Source organism: Trichomycterus rosablanca, chromosome 9 (genome assembly GCF_030014385.1).
Source record: "Trichomycterus rosablanca isolate fTriRos1 chromosome 9, fTriRos1.hap1, whole genome shotgun sequence".
Classification (NCBI taxonomy): domain Eukaryota; kingdom Metazoa; phylum Chordata; class Actinopteri; order Siluriformes; family Trichomycteridae; genus Trichomycterus; species Trichomycterus rosablanca.
The window spans coordinates 22,756,813-22,782,513 of NC_085996.1; the positions used below are offsets into that span (position 1 = coordinate 22,756,813).

A 25,701-nucleotide genomic window follows, 5' to 3' on the forward strand; every position below is an offset into this window, starting at 1 on the left:
CATGAGTGTTCAAGATGAAAGTTGTGGAACAAAGAATGGAGGAAAAAGAGAAGGTAGGAAAGATGATGAATTTGTCCCACAAAGTGCAGTGACGATTACAATTGTAAAACAAAAGGAGAGGGTGGAAAGGATGAAGAGGAAGGATGAAAAGTCTGTGAAGATGGAAGTTGTGGAACTAAAAGTGTGCAGTGAATGATGTGGAACAGAAGAAAGGTAGAAATGGATGGTAGAAAGGATACAAGAGAAAAAGAGTAAGACCAGCAGGTAAAGGATGAAGAGGAAGGATGAAATTGCACAGTAAATAGAGAGGGAGGGTAGAATTAGATGGAAGGTAGAAACTATAAAGAAGGCTAAAACATGTTGAGTAAAGATGGAGGTTGTGAAACAGAGAAGGGCGAGAGCAGAGGGGCCGTTTCCTCTGGCTCAGGCCTTGATTAACACCAGACATCCAAACAGGAAATGACCCGGCCAGTGCCGAACAACGGGAGGCCTTCCATCTGGAGCTCAGCGCTGACTAACTCATACACATATTGATACACTCACACACACATACACACACTGTTATAATCACTACATTTTTACCCCATTATAACACACATAGTCCATGCCAGGCTGCATTCAAATCAATACACATAACATTAATCATTGTGTAAAATGTATAACATCACAAAAATGACATCACCAGTCTATATTATTTCCAGCCATGCGGAGCAGAGTGACCTCAGAGTTGACTGGATTAAAATTCCCTCAAGATGACTTTGCTTTCACATGAACTGCCACAAATACTAAAGTAATAAAAAAGCATACTCCTTCCTTCACTAAAACAAATATTAAACCTATAAATTTGCTACATGTTGACTCCCAACTAAAAGATTAGTGACTAAGCTGTAGACCTGGATTTTATAGATGATGGACTACATAAATATAAACAGGTATATGCCATTTATATGGTCATGAAGTCCTTGGTTGGTAAGTAATCTTCCTATGGTTGCCACTAACACATTTGTCCCAGCCTTCATCAGGTCATCCTGCAAGTCTTTTGCAGTAACATGGAGGTTTTCTTTGTTGACCTGATCCTTCTGCTAAGGCCTCTGGATGAAATTTTGGACTTCCATAAGTTTGGAACTTCTGGATAATACTACCATTGGTGTCTCTAGGAGTGTACAAGGCCTTGGAAATCTTCTAGCACCCAATGCTCTTTCGGTGAAATGAAGTGACCTCCTCTATGAGCTTTTGTAACAGACCTGGTACAGTTTTTACACCAGATGCCCTTCCTGACACAACCTTCCTATTTTGATTCTGGCTTGGAACTGGCACTGATACCCCTTTTCCACCGACGGAACCCAAAAATAAAAAAGTTCCAACGCCCAGGTGACACAGCGGGATATTCCGCTAGCACACCAGCACCGAGATTATGAACTCCTCGGGTTGAAACTCGCCGTTGCCACCGGTCAGCTGGGCGCCATCTAGCAGGCATAATTGGCAGTGCCTGCAGGGACGGATGCCCGGAATATGTGGGTGGGGTCTTCAAATGCTGTGTTAGGCCCCTGATTGGCGCATAGAGGTGCCTGTGCAGAGTGCATGGGTGGAAAAGGGTTCCGTTAAGGGCTGCACAGGGGTCTGAGGAGGCATGAGCAGCAAAATACCCACCTCAACTGCAAAAAATCGGGGATCCCCAGCAGCGGACGACAAATTAACTACACTAAATTGGGAGAAAATGGGAGAAAAATGAGGTGCTTTTACATAGGACTGCACTATTATCTTTTAAAGTTCAGGCCCTGTTGGCTGGATGTTATTGGTTATTGTTGGTGGACTATTCTCAGTCCAGCAGTGACAGTGAGGTGTTTAAAAACTCCATCAGCATTGCTGTGTCTTATCCACTTATACCAGCACAACACACACTAACACGTCACCATTAAACTCTAACTAAATTTATTAGAAATTTTAAAACCAAATGACATCACTTTTCTACATAGTCACTATCCGATGCATTTTTCCCAGCATCGTACCAACTTTTTAATTCCATCAGCAAAACATTTTTTTGGTTGAGCGTGTAGCCACTGATGCACCGCTGCTTTTACATCATCATCACATAAAAATCCTCCTCCCCTTAAAGCTGTTTTGAGCATCCAAAAAGCTGGAAATCAGATGGCGCTAAACCCGGACTATAAGATCTCACAGTGTCTCAGACACAACTAATTACTACTGCTCCAACCCTCACTGTTTCCACCGTTAAAATCAAATAAAAAAAAAAACATGAAAAACATTTAAGATGAGCAATGTTGTTAGAATACAAATGTAATAAAATATAAATAAATATCGAATGACCTTCGTAATTTCTACAGCATCAAATTTGCTAATAAGTAAAGCATAGCAGGCAGGATTTGCTTGAATACTGATAAGAAAAATGGGAAGATTCAAGTCAAATTTGTAATAGCTGTATTTCCTAGATATAGTGTAACAGATGTTAGAAATAGAACTCAGTACGCTCTGAGTCAACAAGGAATTCTGTAAATAAATTAAATTAAGAAGGAAAGTGTTGCTGATCATAAAGCGGTAAAAAGCAGAGAACTCAACCATCAGTCCCAAGACAAAACACAGACCATCCCATCACTCTCACACATGATGCAGAAGAAAGAACAGGATGAATGGGCCTGAGGAAACATCCCAGCGATGGTCCAGACAGTCGTGTGTGAGGTCAGTGGGTTAGAACCCCGGAGAAAACAAACTAACTGTGTGTGTTTATAAGTGAATGATCTAAATATAATGCTCACTAGACACATGGTTGAAGTGTGTCGTGTGTTTGGAAGTGTGGATGGCAGGGGGTGACAGTCCCCTGTGACTCAGTGAGTGTGTGTTTTCTGTTAGCGCTTCATGAGCTGATTTACTGTGAAAGTCCTAAGCTTGCATGCAACGAGACATGTTATGTTTTGGGATTTCAATTATTTCAGCAACTGCTTTTCTTTTTTGCATTTATTCCCAATTTTCCTCCCAATCTAGTCATATTCAATTACCCGATTGCATTACGCTGATGCTGACCTCCACACTGACTGAGGTTCAAGGTTCAAAGCTTTATTGTCATATGTACAGTAGGAAACGTGTTTCCCTGTACAATGAAATTCTTATTTTTGCTGTCCACACATGATGTAACAAGGTACAAATAGGTAATAATAATATAAAGTCAAATTAAGAAATAAAAGTTATGTACATTGTGCAAGAAAAGAGCAGATATATTGCAATCGGTTATGAATAAAAGTATGTACATTGTGCAAAAAAAGAGCAGATATATTGCAATCAGACAGTATAGTTACATGTGCAAAATGTAAGACAGTAGTGTAAACATACATGTGCAGATGTATGTGGACCTGTAAACAGTCATATGTAAGACAGTAGTGTAAACATAAATGTATGTAGACCTGTAAACAGTCATATGTGGTATAGTGCAAGTATTGTGTGCAAGTGTGATAGTGTCTATGGATAATCAGCTCAGCTGTTTAAGAGTCTGATTGCTGTGGGAAAGAAAGAGATCTTTAGTCTTGTTGTCCTGCATTTCACACTTCTGTATCTCCGGCCTGAGGGTAGAAGTGTGAATAGTCCATGTTGGGGGTGGGTGGGGTCTTTGATGATGGACGCAGCTCTCCTGTGGACTCTGTGATGGTAGATGCTCTGGAGAGAGGGTTGTGCCGTCCTGGTGATTTTCGTTGCAGTCTTTATCACTCTCTCCAGGCGTTTGCGATCCTTCACAGTAGAACTGCCGTACCACACGGTGATGCAATTGGTCAGGATGGACTCAATGATGCAGCGGTAGAAGTTGCTGAGTATTTTGGGTGACATGCCAAATTTCCTCAGCCTCCTCAAGAAATACAGCCGCTGCTGAGCCCTCTTTAACACCTGTGTGGTGTTTAGTGTCCAAGTGAGGTCATCACTGATGTGGACCCCTAGGTATTTAAAACTGTTCACCCTCTCCACCTCAAGGTCCCGGATAAACAGTGGCTGATGAGGTCTCCTCTCCCTCCTCATGTCCACTATCATCTCCTTGGTCTTGTCTATGTTGAGTGTAAGGTTATTGTCCACACACCAGGTAACCAGACTGTTCACCTCACTCCTGTAGGCTGCCTCCTCTCCTCCAGTGATACGACCTATCACAGCAGTGTCGTCAGCAAACTTCAGGATGATGTTGTCGGAGTGGGAGGCGACACAGTCGTGGGTAAACAGGGTGTAGAGGATAGGGCTGAGGACACAGCCCTGCGGGGTACCAATATTGGTGATTATGCTGGTTGATGTCCTGTTTCCAATCCTAACAGACTGAGGCCTGCCAGTCAGGAAGTTTAAAAGCCAGTCACAGATGGTGGGGTGTAGTCCAAGAGATGACAGTTTATGTGTAAGTTTGTGAGGTATAACCGTGTTAAAGGCGGAGCTGTAGTCAATAAAGAGTATCCTGACATAGGAGTCTTTATGTTCCAGGTGTGAGAGAGAGACATGAAGGGTTGCGGCGATGGCATCCGAGGTAGACCTGTTGGCCCTGTATGCATATTGTAGGGGGTCTGTAGTGCCTGGTATATTGCTCTGAATGTGGGCCAGCACCACTCTCTCGAAGCACTTCATAATGATTGGAGTGAGTGCTACTGGCCTGTAGTCATTCAGACAGGATGGGGGGTTCTTCTTGGGGAGAGGGACGATGGTGGTGGTCTTGTAACAGGTGGGAACTGTACATTGTCTGAGGGAAAGGTTGAAGATAGAAGTAAAAACGTCAGCCAGCTCGTTAGCACATGCTCTGAGGGCCCGCCCAGGAATGTTGTCAGGTCCTGCAGCTTTGCGGGGGTTGATCCTCTTCAGGGCTTTGTGTACCTGGGCTGGTGAGACAACTGGTGTGGGGGAGGAGGGTTGCGTAATGGAGGTGTGTGTATTCTCTGTGGGGCTAGTGGGGGTCGACGTCTCAAAGCGGGTGTAGAATGCATTGAGGTCGTCTGGAAGGCTGTTTGAGGCGCTTATGGTGTTGTTGGGCCTGGACCTATAATCTGTAATCTGTTCCAGACATTGCCACATATGCCTGGGGTCAGTAGTGGAGTAAAATCCCTCTGTTTTCTCTCTATACTGTCTCTTGGCTGATCTTATGGCCTTCTTCAGTCTGTACTGTGCAACTTTGAGCTCAGTCTCATCACCAGATCTAAATGCAGTAGAGCGTGCTCGTAGCATTTGCAGTACCTCACCATTTATCCAGGGCTTCTGGTTAGGGAATTTCCTGACTTTTATGGTGGGCACAATGTTCTCAATGCAAGTGCCAATGTACCCAGTCACATACTCAGCATAGTTATCTATGTTCACAGAAGAGTCTTCCATAGTGGCTGCCTCTCTAAACACATCCCAGTCTGTTATGGCAAAACAGTCCTGTAGAGTGCTCTCAGCCTCTGATGTCCATAGCTGAACCTGTCTGCTAACAGGGTTTGATTGTTTGAGTCTTTGTCTATAGGCCGGGTACAGGAACAAAGAGATGTGATCTGATTCTCCAAATGGAGGGCGGGGTGCAGCCCTAAATCCACCACGTATGTTGCTGTAAACGTGGTCTAAGATGTTCTTGCCACGGGTGGGAATTTTCACATGCTGGTGGTATTCAGTTAATACAGTCCGTAGATTGCACTGGTTAAAATCACCCGCAACAATGAAAACAGCGTCAGGATGGTTAGTCTCCAGCGCGCTGATGACGTCATAGAGCTTACTTAGCGCCGCTGTGTAGTTAGCCCGCGGATGGATGTAAACAGCGACCAAAAACACGCTCATGAATTCCCTTGGTAAATAAAAGGGACGGCATTTCAGCAATAAAAACTCCAGATCTGGGGAACAGTGCTTATATACAGTCTGTACATCTTTACACCACGCGTTGTTAACATACACGCACACACCCCCTCCTGTTGTTTTACCGGAGGCTGCAGTCCGATCTCCACGGTGTAATGAATGAGTCTCGAGCTGAACGGCAGAGTCCGGGACGTTCTCTAGAAGCCAGGTTTCAGAGAAAATCAGAGCGCAGCATTCTCTTATTTCCCTCTGCGATGTAATTCTGGCTCTTAGTTCGTCCAACTTGTTCTCCAGAGACCGTACGTTGGCTAGCAAGAGGCTGGGTAGCGGTGGTCGGCTAGCGCGAGCCTTTAGCCTAGCATGGAGCCCGCCTCTCTTGCCTCGCTTACGTCGCCGCCTACGAAGCGCTTTCCTTGGGTCCGCGTACTCACTCGAGGCCGGAGCTTCTGGGCCTTCCTGGGTGTAGCGACGGTGGCTATGTGAGCGCACGATGAGTTGCAGCTCCGACGGAATATGACCAGTAAACTCAAAGTTATGTGCAGCGATATCCAATAATGCCTGTCTGCTGTATGTCCGTAATGCAAGGCATTTATGCACCACGTTCAAAATGAGAAAAATATACATACAAAAAGAAAAAAAAAAGTCGAAAAAAGTTACATCCCTGTGCAGAGCCGTGACTAACACACGCCCCCTCTGACATGTGTGCAGTAGCCGACTAGCCTGTTAGATTCAAACAGACAAGGTTGAGATGTAAGCTCTTGTGTGCTAGTATGCTTTATTTTGTATTTTTCTTTATGCATTTTCTCCCCCTTTTTCTCCCTTTTTAGCGCATCCAATTACCCCGATTGCATCACGATTCCTCTACACCAATGCCGATCCCTGCTCTGATTGAGGAGAACGAAGCTAACCCACGCCCCCTCCAACACGTGGGCAGCATGCCGTATGCATCTTATCACCTGCACTTTAACGAGTGCAGTGCAGCTCAGCGTTGTGTACGGAGAGGACACACCCTGAGAGCACTCTTTTCTCATCTCTGTGCAGGTGTCATCAATCAGCCAGCAGAGGTCGTAATTGCACCAGTCATGGGAGAGAGACCCCATCCGGCTTAGTCCCGCCCATATCTGAACAACAGGCCAATCGTTGGCAGAGCTCAGATTCGATACGATGTATTCGAGATCCCAGCTCTGGTTTCAGCGTGTGTTTTTACCGCTGCGCCACCTGAGCGGCCGTGCTAGTGTGTTTTACCTCTGCGCCACCTGAGCACCCAGCAACCATTTTTTTTCCTTGACTAAATAACCATAACACTTAGGGTTTGTGGAGAAAATTCTATAATGTCATTAAACTTTGTAGCATGACCTTCTAACTTCTCAGTAGTAATTAGGGTTGACCAGCACCCATATACACCAATGAGCCAAAACATTAGGACCACACTGAGACATGGTCCTACAACATCTGAATGTTGCATAGGTAAACAATGCACACATGCTGGACATCCACATGATCTTGAAGAAAACCGGATTTGTCTGAGCAATCTACTATTTTCCATTGCTCTTTTATCTGCGCACCCGTTGTTGGCACTCTTAGGGGTGGACAGGGGTTAGCATAGACATTTTGTCTGGCCTGTGACAATGCAGCCCTATACACAGAAGGTTCTAATACAACGTGTGATGTGACACATTCATCTCATCACGAGTATTAAAATTATCTGCAATTTAAGCCACAGTAGCTGATAATCCAGACACCAGATACCATTGCCCTAATATCCTCTGGAATCATTGGCCGTTCCACAGCTTGTCGGCGATTCATGGCTCGTCCCTCCTCAGATCGCTGTCAGTGGGTACTCGCCTCGTCTGCATGTGTGCACCCCTTGCTGTTTTGAAGATACTCCTACCCAGTCGTCTGGCTATAACAGTCAATCCACTGTATGTCATACCTTACACCAGCAGCAATTAAACCTCTTTAGACCAGAGCTTTTATTTGTATGCATTTTTCATCTTGTTTGTTTACCTTATTTATAGTCTAGTAATTTTGCTACCTCTAGATGGCAGACAGAAGTGTCTACCAATGGGGACAACAGGTCTAAGTTAAGCATAATGAGGTATAAAACATAACAAGGCCAAAATATTATGTCCCCTTATGTAACCACAGGGCCTCAAGAGGTTTTAAAGCAGCCAGTTTACCTCCTGACATGTTTTGGGAGGTGGGGAGAAAACTACTAGAAAGACTACTCAGAGAAACATTATACAGACACAATACAGAACACCCATACAGAACATACCAAACTTCTTACACAGAGTAGCCAGAGATGAGGATAAAAAATGTCAGGTGTGATTAAGTGCAGGATTACGTAAACTTGTGAGTGAAGGTTTGGCTCCATGTCCAGGGTGCATTTCTGTCTTGTACCCAATGTTCTCAGGTCACCAGCCTCACCACAGCCCTGACTAGGATTAGTGAAAATAAATACATAAATAAATCATAAATATATATTTTTATTTATTTATATAGAGCAGGTGTCTGAATGAGGTTCTAGCAGGTGATTGGTGAAGAAAGTCAGGGCGTATATGAGCAAAAAGCACTCAAGAATCCTAAAAGCTGATGTAGAACACAGCCTTGGAGGCAATACGAGGTTCTAACAGAAGCAGGTTTCCTCTAAAGATGCATCTTTCATAAGTTCCCACCAGTGTGCCTGAGGCATTCTGAACGAGCTGCACTCACTCTATTGTATTTGTGGTTTGAGGTAATCAAATAAGCCCACAAAGAAGCACACGTCCACACCGCGTCCCCTCCCAAACGCAATCCTTACCTGCACAAGGCATGTTGGTTTAACCAAATGAAGCCACGAATAAGCACACAATTATACAGACACCCACATGTGCCCACACCTGCACTTACGCTCCCACACAATCACTGCTCACACAAGGAGTGAAGGTTTAAAGGATATTTTCATATTTCTGTAGGCATGATTTCAGGCCTGGTGCCAAGACCACACTGACTGGGGCAATAGTAATGTGTGGCATTTTATCAAACTGATAACCACGTATACCATGCAGGCCATGCATAACACTGGGTACTCAAACATTCCTAAAGAGAACTCAACACCCTGTCACTTTCATACCTGTATCCAAGATACACTATATTGCCAAAAGTATTCACACGTCTGCCTTAACACGCATATGAACTTGAGCAACATCCCATTCTTAATCCATAGGGTTTAATATGATGTCGGCCCACCCTTTGCAGCTATAACAGCTTCAACTCTTCTGGAAAGCCTTTCCACAAGGTTTAGGAGTGTGTTTATGGGAATTTTTGACCATTCTTCCAGAAGTGCATTTGTGAGGTCAGACACTGATGTTGGACGAGAAGTCCTGGCTCACAGTCTCCGCTCTAATTCATCCCAAAGGTGTTCTATCAGGTTGAGGTTAGGACTCTGTGCAGGCCAGTCAAGTTCCTCCACGCCAAACTCGCTAATCCACGTCTTTATGGACCTTGCTTTGTGCACTGGTGCGCAGTCATGTTGGAACAGGAAGCGGCCATCCCCAAACTGTTCCCACAGAGTTGAGAGCATGAATTGTCCAAAATCTCTTGGTATGCTGAAGCATTAAGAGTTCCTTTCACTGGAACTAAGGGGCCGAGCCCAACTCCTGAAAAACAACTCCACACCATAATCCCCCCTCCACCACGCTTTACACTCGGCACAATGCAGTCAGACAAGTACCGTTCTCCTGGCAACCGCCAAACCCAGACTCGTCCATCGGATTGCCAGACGGAGAAGCGTGATTCGTCACTCCAGAGAACACGTCATTCAATGAAGCTCTCTACGCACTGTTCTTGAGCTCATCTGAAGGCCACATGAAGTTTGGAGGTCTGTAGTGATTGACTCTGCAGAAAGTTGGCGACCTCTGCGCACTATGCGCCTCAGCATCCACTGACCCCGCTCTGTCATTTTACATGGCCTACCACTTCGTGGCTGAGTTGCTGTCATTCCCAATCGCCTCCACTGACAGTTGACTGAAGTATTTAGTAGCGAGGAAATTTTACTGGACTTGTTGCACAGGTGGCATCTTATCACGGTACCACGCTGGAATTCACTGAGCTCCTGATAGTGACCCATTCTTTCACTAATGTTTGTAGAAGCAGTCTGCATGCCTAGGTGCTTGGTTTTATACACCTGTGGCCATGGAAGTGATTGGAACACCTGAATTCAATGATTTGGTTGGGTGAGTGAATACTTTTGGCAATATAGTGTATCTTATTGGTGTTTTTAGTGAGAGGCGACAGCCCTATGCATAAGCTGCCATGGGGCAGCATGAAGCTAATGTACACCTGGTCTAGGTAAAAGGTTTGGTTTGGGGAAGGGGGAGGGGGGATTTGGATTGGCAAAGTAATGTCATGTAATTGTTGGCACCATGGCAAACCATGGCAATGTGTATGGGGTAGGGGTTTAAATATTTGACAAATGCATTAATAATGCAACTATGTTATTAAACTTTAATAAATAAACAGCTACTCTTTAACAAGACAAATAACAAATGCATTTATGGTCAGATAACCTTATTCCTTCCCATTAAGCATAAAGCCCTAAACAATAAAACAAGAAAAAAATAGTTCATCAGTAGAGCTATCATGGTGTTGACAATAACCTATATCATTGTACACGCATTTGAAAATGTTTCCATTGTTTCAGAATCAGACAAAAACTTTTTAACAAGGCAGACGTGCAGTCCATTGATCTGTAGCTGTTGTGATGCTTTGTAGTGTGACATGCAAAAACTCCCTCTGCAGCAGTAACAACATCTTCTGTTTTACCCGATCTCACAAAACTTGACAAAGCTGCAGTGTTGTGTTTTGCTGAACTAGCACTTTTACTGGACACTTTGCAGGCCATGCATTCTGTGTGAAAATGCAGTCATTTGTGAATTTTCATTTGCACTTGTGTGGGAAGGCGGGACCTAAAGAGAAAGGTGAAATCAGTGCAAAAACACACAAAGAATAGTGTGTGCAGGAATCCTGGACATTTTAGAAATCCCAGCCAGAGGCTTTTTTAAATAAAAAAAAGAGGACATGTCTGGGGAAAAGAGGACGTATGGTCAACCTAGAAAAGGTGGCCTCCAAAAAAAGCTTGCAAATTGTTGAAAGCATTTGTTAAAATGGCAAACTACACTTTATTACAAGGCATGTCCACACACTGTACGACTGGCTATGCGGAGTATCCCATTAATGTACTTCTAATGTGAGAATAAGTGTAGTGCATGTGGGAAAAGAGTGGGTTTAATCCTGCAGCCTCATGCTCAGTCATTTTGTGTGTTATTGTGTTATGGGCTAACTGTGTGGTTACAATAAGCATATGATTGAGTGCTGGAAGACCCGTAGACCGCCCTCCCAAAGTGTGTTTTTGTGTTTGAATGGGTATAAGCTTTTTGTTTTGATTTGATTTTCTGTATGAAACTGTATATGTGGGTGGACGTGGTCTGATAAAGAAATGACTGCCCAAACACAATTGTGTGTGTCTTTCTAGATCCCTAGAGAAATATGGTAAGACATTTTTATCAGCATAGATAAATAGCACACACACACACACACACACACACACACACAATGCAAGATACAGGGTGATGTAAAAACATGGGACAGGGGCATAATATTGTTTATATCAGAATACATCAGCACACACACAAGCTTTACAGTATTTGTGATCTTATCGTCCATGCCAAACCATAATACCAAAACTGCATTGCAAAAAAACACAGTTGTAGCCTAGCGGTTAAGGTACTGGACCAGTAATCAGAAGGTTGCCGGTTCAAGCCCCACCACTGCCACTGCTGAGCCCTTGAGCAAGGCCCTTAACCCACAATTGCTTAGATTGTATACTGTCACAACTGTAAGTCGCTTTGGATAAAAGCATCTGCTAAATGTCAAAAGTGTAAATATTTATTAACATGGCTTGTTGTACTAAAACAACAACCAATAAATTTAGGCAGTACAGAGCACTTATAACCAGTAATAACTGAGAGAAATTTAGTGTTCCTATGTCATACTTTAAGTACATTACGCCACGTTACGCTTATTTTATGTTAAGCTTTTTCAACTCTTCCGATTCTCAGAACACTGAGTTGTATAACCACCACACGTGAAGTAAATGCAGTTAAACACAGATACATGTATTGTATTTTAGACTGGGTTGATTGTTATTTCACACACATGGATGTTCGTGTCATGGAGCTCTTTAGTGATGTTTAACCGCTCAAGCAGAGCGCTAAACAAAGCGGCTGTTTGCGCTGAGGGTCGCGATGAGAGCGAAGCGCAAAATGCTTCTCACGTGAATGCACTAAAGAAAGCAACAATGGCGTCAAACACGCCTGTGTCTTCTTATCACTAATAGTTGAGTGATGCTTTTTGCATGAAAACAAACATCTGTAACAACAGCACAAGTCCTTACAGGTAATCTACACACTCCACCAACATGTTACTACTCTTTATTTTCGTTGCGCAACGCCCACCATTGATGACGCATGCTTGGTTCCCAGAAACTGGTGGAAATGCGGGCCGGTTCTCTAAAAAACACCAAGTTTTGAAGAAACCTGAACAGAACTGGTTCAAGAACCAGAGTTCTTTTGGTGGAAAGGCGCTATCAGTCTCTCAGACACAACCAATTACTACTCCTCCCACCCTCATCGTTTCCAACCAAATTATAAAAGTGTGGAAACTTTTTGAAGATCCATCAAGTTTCTTGCCATTGGAATATTTTATTCTTTTGGCAAATATTTTGTTACTTTATAACACATTATTGTTTAGTTCAAACAATGGAAAATAACCTTATATTTGATATGTTTGTGATGGGGGAAAAAGCTCTATGGCCATTTATAATTTTTCACTGCTCTTCAATACTTTGGTTCATAAGTTACTTTCTCAAAAAAATAAAATAGTATACTATTACAAAAAAGCACTTTCTATAGTATGCAAAAGCCCATATTTTTAATCTAAACTTTTATAACATTTGCAAGAGCATCAGCCAATCAGAAACAAGCCATTTCAGGCAGTGTTATGCACCATGTTTAGCAAAATTTCATTTTTAAATATAAACCACTAATTCACATTCATGGCTATAGCTGTAACCATCAACAGTGCGAGTTTAAAATGAGGGGTAACGCCTAAAAAAGCACATGTTAAACTGGCTGCCAATAAGGTCAGCAAAGAACTCCTTTCTCAGTGTTTACATGGAACAATTTTTACATATTCATAAACCCTCGTTCTCCCTTTAATTAAAGCCAGACTCTCACATTCACATGATTTCCTCAAGTGTAAGCCAGATGCTGTCTTATTTTTCTACAGTACATGTGTCTCAGCCAACATCTTTTTCTTTTTAATCCATCTATTATTGTGTTCATTATACACTCTTACACGAAAACATACAATCACTAAAGCCTGGCTTATGCTTCATCATAAGGTCTCCACTGTTATAAAATAACTTTTAACTGTTAACGGAAGCAAATAATCAATTATATATAATTTTATTTAAAAAATGTGCTTTTAGAATTGTAACAACAGTTTGAGGAAAGCCCTGTTCCTGTTTCACCATGACTGACTTCCTGTGCAAAAGCCAAATCTATAAAAACATGGGCTGTGTCTAAAATCGCATATTTCCATACTGAACGATACACGAAAGCAGTACGCGTGAGCAGTTAGTGTGACTGAATACGAAGTATTCATTAAAAAGTACCCAGATGACCTACTGCATGGGCAGCCATTTTTTAGTATGCAAACAGCCCACTGCGGTCCGATAATCTATCCCATAATTCAACTGGAGCTGAAAGATGGCGAAAAGCAGAGAGTCGGCTGTTTACTGTTTAAGTGCTATAGCTCCCCCCAGGCGGGGTGGTCCGGGTCCTTTCTGTGTGGAGTTTGCGTGTCTGCGTGGGTTTCCTCCGGGAGCTCTGGTTTCCTCCCACAGCCCAAAAACATGCAGTCAGGTTAATTGGAGACACTGAATTGCAATATACTGTAGGTGAATGGGTGTGTGTGTGTCTGCCCTGCAATGGACTGGCACCCCGTCCAGGGTGTTACTGTGTGCCTTGCGTCCACTGAAAAGCTGGGATAGGCTCCAGCAACCACCCCCCCGCGACCCTAATTGGATATGCAGTTAAGACAGTAAGTGAGAGTGAGTATTTAATAAAACATTTAATATTTATTCTTATTGCTGCTTTTTAATTAAAACCAATAAAAGACAGTTGACAGCTTTTTGTTTTAATTTGCATTGTACTTACAGTCCTAACATTTTTGAAAATCCATAAACTCAAGAATGTATAATAACTTAGTTATTTAAACACAGAATTATATTACAATCAGAGTCACAAAAAGTACAGTTGTATAAATTATGAAAATTATAAGTTTGGCATGTGCATTCTAAGTGTATGCACACTGTATGTGAGCGGGATATTCCGCTGGCACACCAGCGCAGAGATTCTGAACTCCTCGGCATTGCCACCAGTCGGCTGGGAGCCATCTAGCGGGCATAATTGGCAGTGCCTGCAGCAGACACGGTTCTGCTAGGGTGGGATGATCGGACTATGTGGGTGGGGTCTTCAAACACTGTGTAAGGACCCTGACTGGCAGATAGAGAGGCGCCTGTGCAGAGTGCATAGATGAAAATGGGTTCCCCAAAGGGCTGTGCGTGGGTCAGAGGAGGCGTGAGCAGCAATATACCCACCTCGACTGCAATCAGGGATCCCCCCCCAGCAGTGGAAGACAAATTGACTATGCTAAATTGGGACAAAATTGGGACATAAATAAAATAGGATCTTTTGTACCCTTTCTTTCTAGAATAAACGTGAGTAAAATGCTTGCACTATTGAGCCTTGCAGTTGAGTAACAGAGCTAAAAGCTTAATGTATGATAAGGGTCTGTCTGTACTCTGTAATTTGGCTACAAGACTCTAAAATTACCGACGTACCAGCTTAAAACCTACATCGGCCTTTTTTGTGAAGATTTTAAACGAGTGACCAATCATTGCCGTCCTAATGCAGTCAGTCCCAGCTCTGTACAGGACGGTCTGATCCACATAAAGGAGGTTCAGTAACACTGTTTGGGTTACCCTTCCTTTAATTCCCTCATTGAAAGGTAGAATTAAGTTAAGGTTGGCGGCACAGGGAGCAGTGCGCCCACTGTTATACACACACTACAAGTGGACTAATGGCCGGCCTTCAGCAGAGCTCCACCAAAACTAATGTACACGTTTAACTTCGCTTTGGTTTGAACAGCCAAACAAAGCAGAGGTTAAACACAGGCTGCACAGCCACACCCATAGACACACACATACACACACTTTCAGGCACAGACATTGTGGTTTGGATCATATTCAAGGTTAGGAATTTGGCTCCCATCAGATTAAAACGACCTTGCAATAAAATCTAAAAACATGGACATCAGACTCGCTAGAAAAAAATCAGAACGATCGCTGGTAACTAAATGGATGCGCCGTGTTATTAAAGTTCCAATCTCAGTCTCAGAGCAGTCGTAAAAAGATCCCATAAACTCCAGAATCAGATGGCTTGTATCAAGCCTCACTCATCAATAAGGCAAAAACACTACATAGACCAGCAGAATCTCAATCCCTCCACTCTTTTAGGTACATCCTGCCAATAATAAAAGTAGTCAATGATCCGTCCATATGTGCGAACGATGTGAGGCACAGAGAGTAATGAGGTGTGACGCTGGAGAGAAAGTATTCCTGCCATTGTGACGACGGGACAGTAAGATAGAAGCCAGACAGATTTCCCCCCCGAAACGCACCTTTTCACCTTAACCTTTACACAACCGTGCCCTTCAACCTCTGTATTTCACTGCACCATTTTTCATCCTCAGTCTTCAGTAATTACATCATCAGGGTTGTTTTTTTTTAAAGAAATCAGCCACCGAAACTATTGTCTCAGATTTCACATTTCAATGTTCCAGTTCATTTAGAAACGATTGAGAACTATATTGTATTACACATTACCCCGTCAACTTTACTGAATATTCGATATTTAAAACCTGTGTTAGTAAATTGGAAATCAGCTGTTTTTAATCCTGTCATAAGATTCATTCGGTATGGCTGAGATTTTAAACAGAACAAATCAGACAACAAAGCATTTAAAGTGAAACAGGGATCAAATCATAGAGAAGCAGAGCAAAGCTAGCAAACATACCATAGAGCTTGATTCAGAGCTTAGTCCATCATAAAGACGTGGGACGTATAAAACTAAAGCTACACTGCCCAGGTCTGGCCCTAACTCTAATCCTAAAATGCACATGTAATACGTGTTGTAAAAATCTAACAAGGCACATCATTCAGTTAACACCATCCACTATGTAACTTGTGGTGGTGTTAGCATTATGTTAAAAGGATGCTCATAGCAGTAGGAACTAGAAATCTGGTTAGGATTAATAGGGCAAAATACATGCTTATAAGGGTGCATTAAAAGGATCATTTGCTGAGATGTACATAATAAGTTTGTCTGAAAATCTAGTGGGCTCTCTACATAAACAGACATTTTACGAGAAGAAGGTTGTCTAAATTCTTAGATGCCTTAAAATCCTGCCTACTGATATGCCTTGACAATTTAACAGTGTTCAGTACCCAGAGATGTTAGCTGGCATGCTAGCGGGTTGTGTCAAGGCAAGGCTATGAAACGATTTCCAAGGCTTTGAGTGTTTCAATGATCACAATAGCAAAATAATTAGCAAAATAATAACAAAATAAAGCAAAAAATGAAAAAATGCTTGGCACAATCTTAAACCTTTCTAGAGCTGACCATCCTGCCAAATTGGGCATCCAGGCAAGAAGAGCCCTGTTTAGAGTTCTATAAGTCCTCTTCAAAGATGAAAAATGGAACAATTCCTGCAGCGCTCCAATATTCATGACTTTTAGTCGGAGAGGCAAGAAAGAGGCCACTGTTGAGTAAAAGGCAAATGATGGCATGTAAAGGGCTCTGGCAACATGTGGAAAAGATTCTCTGGTCTAATGAAATAAAAACTGAATTCTTTAGGATGAACCGCAAAATGACAACATAATAAAGAGTGCAAAATTCACTGTGTGGAGGAAAACATTTGAATACACTCACATGCCTTTCATTTGTATGATAATGCTGACAATAAAAAAGCTGCTCTGCTCCACACATACTAGCATTCAGTTTGGATTACAACTAACATTCATTGGGAATTTTCCCTTCTCGAATCCAATTTGGATATGCTAAAGACCTTTGTGCACTCCTCTGCCTGCCGCATAACACATTTGTGGTGGAGTCTTAGCACATACAGAGGACCACACTCCTCCCTCTGTGTTCTTTGGCCTCTCAAGCCGCTGTCAAGACCAGACAATAGGAGCTGCTGTAGCAGCGGCAAGGAGGTAAGACCCCAAATCCTGCCTCCCCTCCCTCACTCAGATATGATCAGTTGTATCTGTTGGGCGTCCAGGCAGGCCTGTGTGGTGGGCTAGCAGATGAGACCACTACACCACCCAAATACCTATCAAATTATTTAATAAGTGTCCATAGAAGCTATTTATTTAAAAACTGTACTAGGAATTAATTACAAGTTATAAAACATCATTTCATGTAAACCCAGCCATCTCTTTCGTTCCTTTCACTACTTTGTCTTCATGATGTAGCATTAGTGAAACCATAACTTGTTTGACTGTGATACTGAGCAAACAACCTAACATCAGCAAAAGTTGGGACAGTTTGGAAAATGCAGATAAAAAAACTTTTATTGACTTTTATTTCATTGCAGACAGGATGAACCTGATATATTTCATGTTTTATCTGCTCAACTTCTTTTCACTTGTCAATTTACAACCAACCTAAATAATTATGTGGTTTCATACTGGTGATTGTAATCACGATTTGGTACAGAAGCAGTAGCAACAAGGATCTCAGTTTTGTCAACAAATGATTGGAAGGAATTTGGATATTTTATATTCCATATTTCTATAGTGCATACTATTATTAAACGATTCAAGGAATCGGGAGGAATTTCAGTGCGTAAAGGCCAAGGGCACAAGCTTAAGCTGAATACCCATTCATCAATAGCTGACATAACCTAGATATTACTTTGGCAAACCTCTATCACATGCTACAATACGGAGTTACATTCACAAATGCCACTTAAAACTTTACTGTGCAAAAAAAGAACCCTTATGTTAACCATGTCCAGAAGTGGCGTTGAGTTCCTTGGGTTCTGAGCCATCTGGATTGGACCATAACAAGTGGAAAGGTGTAATTTGGTCAGAGGAACTAGTATCAGAATCTGTAGCAAAGATGAATAGGACCATCCAGACTGTTATCAGCAAAAGCCAGGGTCTGTCATGGTATGGGGCTGTGTCAGTGCCCTTGGTAAAGGTCATTTACACTTCTGTGATGGCAGCATAATTGCAGAAAAGTACATTGAGATCTTAGAGCAACATTAAGACGTCATCTTTTCCAGGGACGTCCATGCTTTTTTCAACAAGACAATGCAAAACCACATGCTGCACACATTACAAAGGCATGGCTGCGGAGGAAGAGAGTACAGGTACTGGGCGGGCCTGCCTGCAGTCCTGACCTGTCCTCAATTTTAAAACAAAAAAATGCTACAACCCAGGAACAATGGGACAAAATAACACCCAAAACATTACTGTGTGGTATCTTCAGTGCCAAAATATTTTTTTTATTGTTGTGAGAAGTAATGGCAGCATTATAAAGTAATAAATGCTTTATCATCCCAACTTTTCCAGAATGTATTGCAGGCCATAATGATGAGCAGGCAGAGCATGAAACATCTTGGGTTTATACTGTCTGAAATCAAATAAAAGTCTAAATGAATTTGAAACACTGCTTTTTTTATTGGATTTCCCTACTGTCCTAACTCTTTCTGATTTGGAGTTGTAAATCCAGTGATTTTTTTTGTGGTGTTTTGCTGGATTGTTGCTCTCCTTCTTCGGGTGTGTCCATGTTTTTGTGGTGTGGTACCGTGTTGGTATAGAGATTGGATGTACGTGGTTGAAGTTGGCTTGCAGACAGGATGTGATGCTGCTGGTGGTCCTGTTACACTGGTACTGTGGTTGAAATATGTACCTATGCACTATTTTATCTGGCAGTTAAAAACGTGACATGATGGGCCCGTGATGTATACAGAAGCCAAGCGGGATTAAATACTGGTCAGAGTGGCCACATACTTAGTGCAAACAAAGTAGTAGAAGGGTGGTGATCTAAGGCATTATTTTTAAAACTTATTTAATCCTACCAACTATATTTGGGACTGATATTTTGTGTGTTTGTAAAATTATAGGCTGTCGTGATTTCAAATGAACATTTTATGTGGTGTAACTGGTGAACAGAACATCACACAACCCTAAAGGAATACAACACTTTATTTTATTATTTTATGTTTTTATTTTAATCAACTGCTTTATCCTGGACAGGACAATCCATCGCAGGACTTCAGCCACCCGAGCACCCACACATTTTGTACATATGTTCATAAAGAGAAGAAGGGGGCAGGGTGGCACAGCTAATATAGTGGGTAGGACTGTTCAAGCTTGCAAGTTTATATCCAAGCAGTGCTACCGACCTGGTCTAGCGTCTAACAGACACAACTGATCATGTCTAAGGGTGGGAAGGTCAGATGGGTTTTTCTCTTTAGTGCTGCTGCCATATGTGATTTTTAGGACTGGTCTGGGCTCTGGCTTAAATGGGGAGGTGGACAGGGTGGAGGTCACATGGAGTGACTCCTCGTACATGACAGCTCTGTGTGGGAATCCACCTCTGGCATGTCATGAGAAGCAGCTGGTAACTGTGTATGTGTCTGTGGCTCTCTTTAGCCTTGGGGGATGGGGTGGGGGTAGGAGTGTTGCAACTGGTAGTCAAACTATAATAGGGAGTTGGAAATGACCACACTGGGTGAAAAAAGTGAAAAAACACAACTGGATAGAATACAAAAATAAATAAATAAATAAATAAATAAATAAATAAATAAATTGAATGAATGAATGAATGAATAAATAAATAAAAATAAATAAATGAATCAATGAATAAATAAATAAATCAATAAATGAATTAATTAATTAATACATAAATAAATAAATGAATGAATGAATAAATAAATACATACATAAATAATAAATAAATAAATAAATAAGTAAATACATACATAAAAATATTTAAAAAAAAAATAAACACATAAATAAATGAATGAATAAATAAGCACAAACAAATGAATGAATAAATAAATAAATAAATAAATACATAAATAAATAAATAAATAAATAAATACATAAATAAATAAATAAATAAATAAATAAGTAAATAAATAAATTAATACATGAATAAATGAATAAATAAATGAATGAATGAGAATTACTAAGTAAAGCTAAGGTATATTATGTACTGCAATAGACCCATTAGAATGAATTGCATTGTACTGTATATTCAAAAGTACTTGGACACCAGACCATTAGCTTGTTGGATATCCTATCCAAACATGGGCATTAATATAGACTTGCTCATTTCTTTTTAGTTATAAAAGCCTCTACAATTTTTGGAAGGATCAAAAGATTTTAATGCATGTGTGTGGTATGAGAAGTATGAGTGTGTGTGGCTCGCAATCAATGTTCCAACTCGTCCCAAATGCATTTAACAGGATTTAGGGTCGGGGCTCTGTTCAGACCACTGGAGTTCATTAAACTTGTCAAATCATGTCTTTATATGCCTGGTTATGTCCACATGGGTGCAAAGTTACTCCAGAACAGGAAATGATCTTTTCCATATAAGAATCTTATATACAGTGTATCACAAAAGTGAGTACACCCCTCACATTTCTGCAAATATTTTATTATATCTTTTCATGGGACAACACTATAGAAATAAAACTTGGATATAACTTAGAGTAGTCAGTGTACAACTTGTATAGCAGTGTAGATTTACTGTCTTCTGAAAATAACTCAACACACAGCCATTAATGTCTAAATAGCTGGCAACATAAGTGAGTACACCCCACAGTGAACATGTCCAAATTGTGCCCAAAGTGTCAATATTTTGTGTGACCACCATTATTAGCACTGCCTTAACCCTCCTAGGCATGGAATTCACCAGAGCTGCACAGGTTGCTACTGGAATCCTCTTCCACTCCTCCATGATGACATCACGGAGCTGGTGGATGTTAGACACCTTGAACTCCTCCACCTTCCACTTGAGGATGCGCCACAGGTGCTCAATTGGGTTTAGTCCATCACCTTTACCTTCAGCTTCCTCAGCAAGGCAGTTGTCATCTTGGAGGTTGTGTTTGGGGTCGTTATCCTGTTGGAAAACTGCCATGAGGCCCAGTTTTCGAAGGGAGGGGATCATGCTCTGTTTCAGAATGTCACAGTACATGTTGGAATTCATGTTTCCCTCAATGAACTGCAGCTCCCCAGTGCCAGCAACACTCATGCAGCCCAAGACCATGATGCTACCACCACCATGCTTGACTGTAGGCAAGATACAGTTGTCTTGGTACTTCTCACCAGGGCGCCGCCACACATGCTGGACACCATCTGAGCCAAACAAGTTTATCTTGGTCTCGTCAGACCACAGGGCATTCCAGTAATCCATGTTCTTGGACTGCTTGTCTTCAGCAAACTGTTTGCGGGCTTTCTTGTGCGTCAGCTTCCTTCTGGGATGACGACCATGCAGACCGAGTTGATGCAGTGTGCGGCGTATGGTCTGAGCACTGACAGGCTGACCTCCCACGTCTTCAACCTCTGCAGCAATGCTGGCAGCACTCATGTGTCTATTTTTTAAAGCCAACCTCTGGATATGACGCCGAACACGTGGACTCAACTTCTTTGGTCGACCCTGGCGAAGCCTGTTCCGAGTGGAACCTGTCCTGGAAAACCGCTGTATGACCTTGGCCACCATGCTGTAGCTCAGTTTCAGGGTGTTAGCAATCTTCTTATAGCCCAGGCCATCTTTGTGGAGAGCAACAATTCTATTTCTCACATCCTCAGAGAGTTCTTTGCCATGAGGTGCCATGTTGAATATCCAGTGGCCAGTATGAGAGAATTGTACCCAAAACACCAAATTTAACATCCCTGCTCCCCATTTACACCTGGGACCTTGACACATGACACCAGTGAGGGACAACGACACATTTGGGCACAATTTGGACATGTTCACTGTGGGGTGTACTCACTTATGTTGCCAGCTATTTAGACATTAATGGCTGTGTGTTGAGTTATTTTCAGAAGACAGTAAATCTACACTGCTATACAAGCTGTACACTGACTACTCTAAGTTATATCCAAGTTTCATGTCTATAGTGTTGTCCCATGAAAAGATATAATGAAATATTTGCAGAAATGTGAGGGGTGTACTCACTTTTGTGATACACTGTAACTGATTTTACACACATTAGCAATGGATGGGTTGAAATACTTGAATTAAACAATAAGGACCCTCATTGCTAATGTGTGTTTACATGGCCATAAAGTATGTGGTTTGGAATATAACAATGGTGCTATAATTGCCAGTGATTAAAGCTATGCATTTTTACAACTATAAGGACAGACATGTCACTGTATAGCCCAAACCATATAGCTGCAAAATATCTAGTGGGGAAAAAATGTGAAAACTGAATTGACAACACCATGAAACGACTGAATGCAAAAGATTAACACCTTCACTGTGATACAGTAGTAATAACACTGTTATTGTACCTGTGATATCCAGTACTAGAGGACTCAGTGTGGTCTGCTGGGTCAGTAAGAGTGTCAGCACCCCGATGATCTCCCTCTCCACCTTCTCCTCATCCTCAGTTCCACTCTCACAAGTCTCCTGAGCCAAAGAGTACACATACACCAACAGCAGCAGCAGCTCGTCCACACTGAAATCACCCGGACCGGAACCGGGAGCCGAATCAGAACCAGAACTCTGAGGCTTCATTAGAGGAAGAAGCTGCTTTAGGACGTCTGCCAGTTTTGACTCTCCCAGGGTCTGAAACAAAACAAGAATTAAAAGTCAACCACAAAAAAGCAATTCTTACATTCTGAGCTTTTCCAGAAAAAGGGATAGACTACAAAGACAAAAATATGTGGACACCCTGACTAATGGGTTCAGCTATTACAGCAACACCTACTCGTATATAAGAGCAAGCATGCAGCGCTGTAATCTTAAATGAAGGTAGCAGTCACTCCATGACTCATTTTTTTTCCAATTAAATGTGTCCGAATGGTGCCCAGGTGGCGCAGTGGGATATCTAAACTCCATGAGTTCATATCTCTTTCTTGTGGTGAGCTAACATATTAGACCACCCAAGCAGCCAAGTAAGTGCTGTTATTGTGAGTTGGAAAGTCTAGGAGCAACAACAGCTTAACCAATGCGATACAATAGGCCCCAAAACCCAAAAACTTACACTCCAACACTGTCTCAGGTTAATGGATTGGGTTTCCATTGGTTTCCATTGCCAAGACACCACACACAAGCCTATGGTTACCATGCAAAATGCCAAGATTTATCTGGATTGAAATGCATATGCCAATATTGAACTTGTAGGCCAGTGGACACACATTTATGGTGTCATGATTGATGGTTCAACATTTTGCAGAATGACACACAAATCTGAGCATGTTAGATACCAGAACAGTGTTGGTTCAATGCAGAGTGTAAAGCTGTAGATTTTGGTTTAGGAGGAATAAAGGTATTAAGACATGTTTTATAGTTGAAGATTGATCTTTTAGTTCCAGTTACGAAAAACAGGTGTATTAAATCAAATCAGTTATAAAAAAATTTATACAGGATAATTTGCAGCAGCCCAATGGGGAAGGCCCTTACCTGGTCTAGCGTGGGTGGCTATAACTTTAGAGGCTATAGAGAAATTGAATGCCCAAAAAGCTCATAGTCAGGCTTCCACTTACAAAACTAAGTATTCACCAAGGAGTAGTGACTGTTAAAGCAGCAAAGAAGAACCAACCCCATATGAGTGAGCATGGTGTTGGAATGAGAGGAGAAAATAATGAGAAACACACTTCTATGGATGTTATTTGGGTGCCTACATGCTTTTGGACAGATTTTGTCATTCGTTACTTAGTAGATTAGTGAAACAACAGAACATCAGCAGTTTTTACTTTGTACTTCTTTGGCAGACATGTTTATCCTGAGTGGATCACAGGTGAAGCAAAACCTAATCCAATAATACATTTGAGCAGTCAGGGGTCAGAGCCCTGCTCACAGGAGCAACGCTGTCAGCTTTATCATTCTGGGATATAAACACATAACTTTTTGATGGCTTGACCCTAACCGCTGACCTATCACTGCCACTGAGAATTGCACACAGATTGAGGTTCAATATTGGCCCTTTTTTTGGGGGGGTGGGTCCCCGTATCCACTAATATATTGAATAAGAGGGCAAAGCATGTAGAGCAACAGATGAGCTACAGTTAATATTTGTATACCCATAAAGTGCATCTACATAACATGATAATCAGTTCTGAAGTACAGTATTACCCAAAGGTTCAAAGGTTTGGACGCCCTGGTTAAATTTTAGTCAGCAAACAAATTACTACTGCATATACAATGATCAGGCATAACATTATGACTACCTCCTTGTTTCTACACTTACTGCCCATTTTATCAGCTCACTTACCATATAGGAGCACTTTGTAGATCTACTTTGTAGTTCTGACTGTAGTCCATCTATTTCTCTACATACTTTTTTAGCCTGCTTTCACCCTGTTCTTCAATGGTCAGGACCCCCACAGGACCACCACAGAGCAGGTATTATTTGGGTGGTGGATGATTCTCAGCACTGCAGTGACAATGACATGGTGGTGGTGTGTTAGTGTGTGTTGTGCTAGTATGAGTGGATCAGACACAGCAGCACTGCTGCAGTTTTTAAAAGTATATTCAATGTTTTCATTGTAGTCACTACTTGAATCGAAATATTTTGTCCTCAAGTCAGAGGACAGAACACATTTCACTTGAGGACAAGGTCTCTAGAGGTGCAGAGTGAATAGCGTTTGCATAAGACATTGCATAAGCAAAAATCCTTCTTTTTTTTAAAAAATATTTTGTTGTAATGAGACACGTCCCAGTACAGTTCTTCGGCCCAAGAAAAACATTTGCTAACTTCCTCTGGAGAAAAACGGACTTGCCTGAACTTAGGATCACATATCTGAAACCTATCTGAGACCTGCACTAAAGCTTGATGAAAAACAACTAAGACCTGTTACTAAGACCTCAGGGGTGCACTGCTAATAACTCACTCACAGTTTCCTCTGTTTGGACATAATGGCTCTCACTGTGGTTGGGTGTAGTCTTATGAGCCTAAAAACGGCTTTTTGTACTGATTTTGGACTTTCCTTGCATAGATACATACAGTAGTGTTCCTGTAGAAACTCAACAGTAAGTGCTTGATATTGGTGGTAAGATTTATTTTGTCCAACATGCTATTAGGTGGATTGACTGAGTGTCTAGGATCAAGTGAGTGTCTTGTCCAATGTGTATTCTTGCATTTCCCAGCAGTCCTGGCAGTCCTACGGTTACCATGATCGGATTGAAGTGATTATTTAAGAAAATTAAAAAAATAATGTTTATCATGATCATCTTTATTTTGGTTTGATATGGAGGTGAGTCCAGCTCCACTGGCAAACACTGGGCATGAGGCAAGAATAATCTGAAAAGGCTGCCAATTCATCAAAGGGCTTTGTCCACCCCCCACCCCGCCGACTCAATCACAGCTAATCATGTCTATATGGATGTCTGACTGGGGGACAGCACAACCTAGATCTCTGCCTAGATTGGCTAGTGTTATAGACTGCTGTGCCACCTGAGCACCATTAAACACAGAAACAGGGCGCCAGTTTACTAGAATCCATCTCACTGATTTTATTTGAATTTTCATTACCTATAAAGACACAGACAGGCA

The 25,701-nt window shown here is 41.8% G+C and overlaps 1 protein-coding gene across 2 annotated transcripts in view; it reads right to left on the reverse strand.

The window, feature by feature from the left end:
- Positions 1 to 25,701, reverse strand: part of scfd2 (sec1 family domain containing 2) — a 233,370-nt gene that overhangs the window by 83,348 nt on the left and 124,321 nt on the right. For both annotated transcript variants that reach the window (XM_063002093.1, XM_063002092.1), the window contains one exon: positions 22,496 to 22,772. In XM_063002093.1, the coding sequence (XP_062858163.1) occupies positions 22,496 to 22,772 (277 nt within the window). The remainder of the gene's footprint in view (positions 1 to 22,495; positions 22,773 to 25,701) is intronic.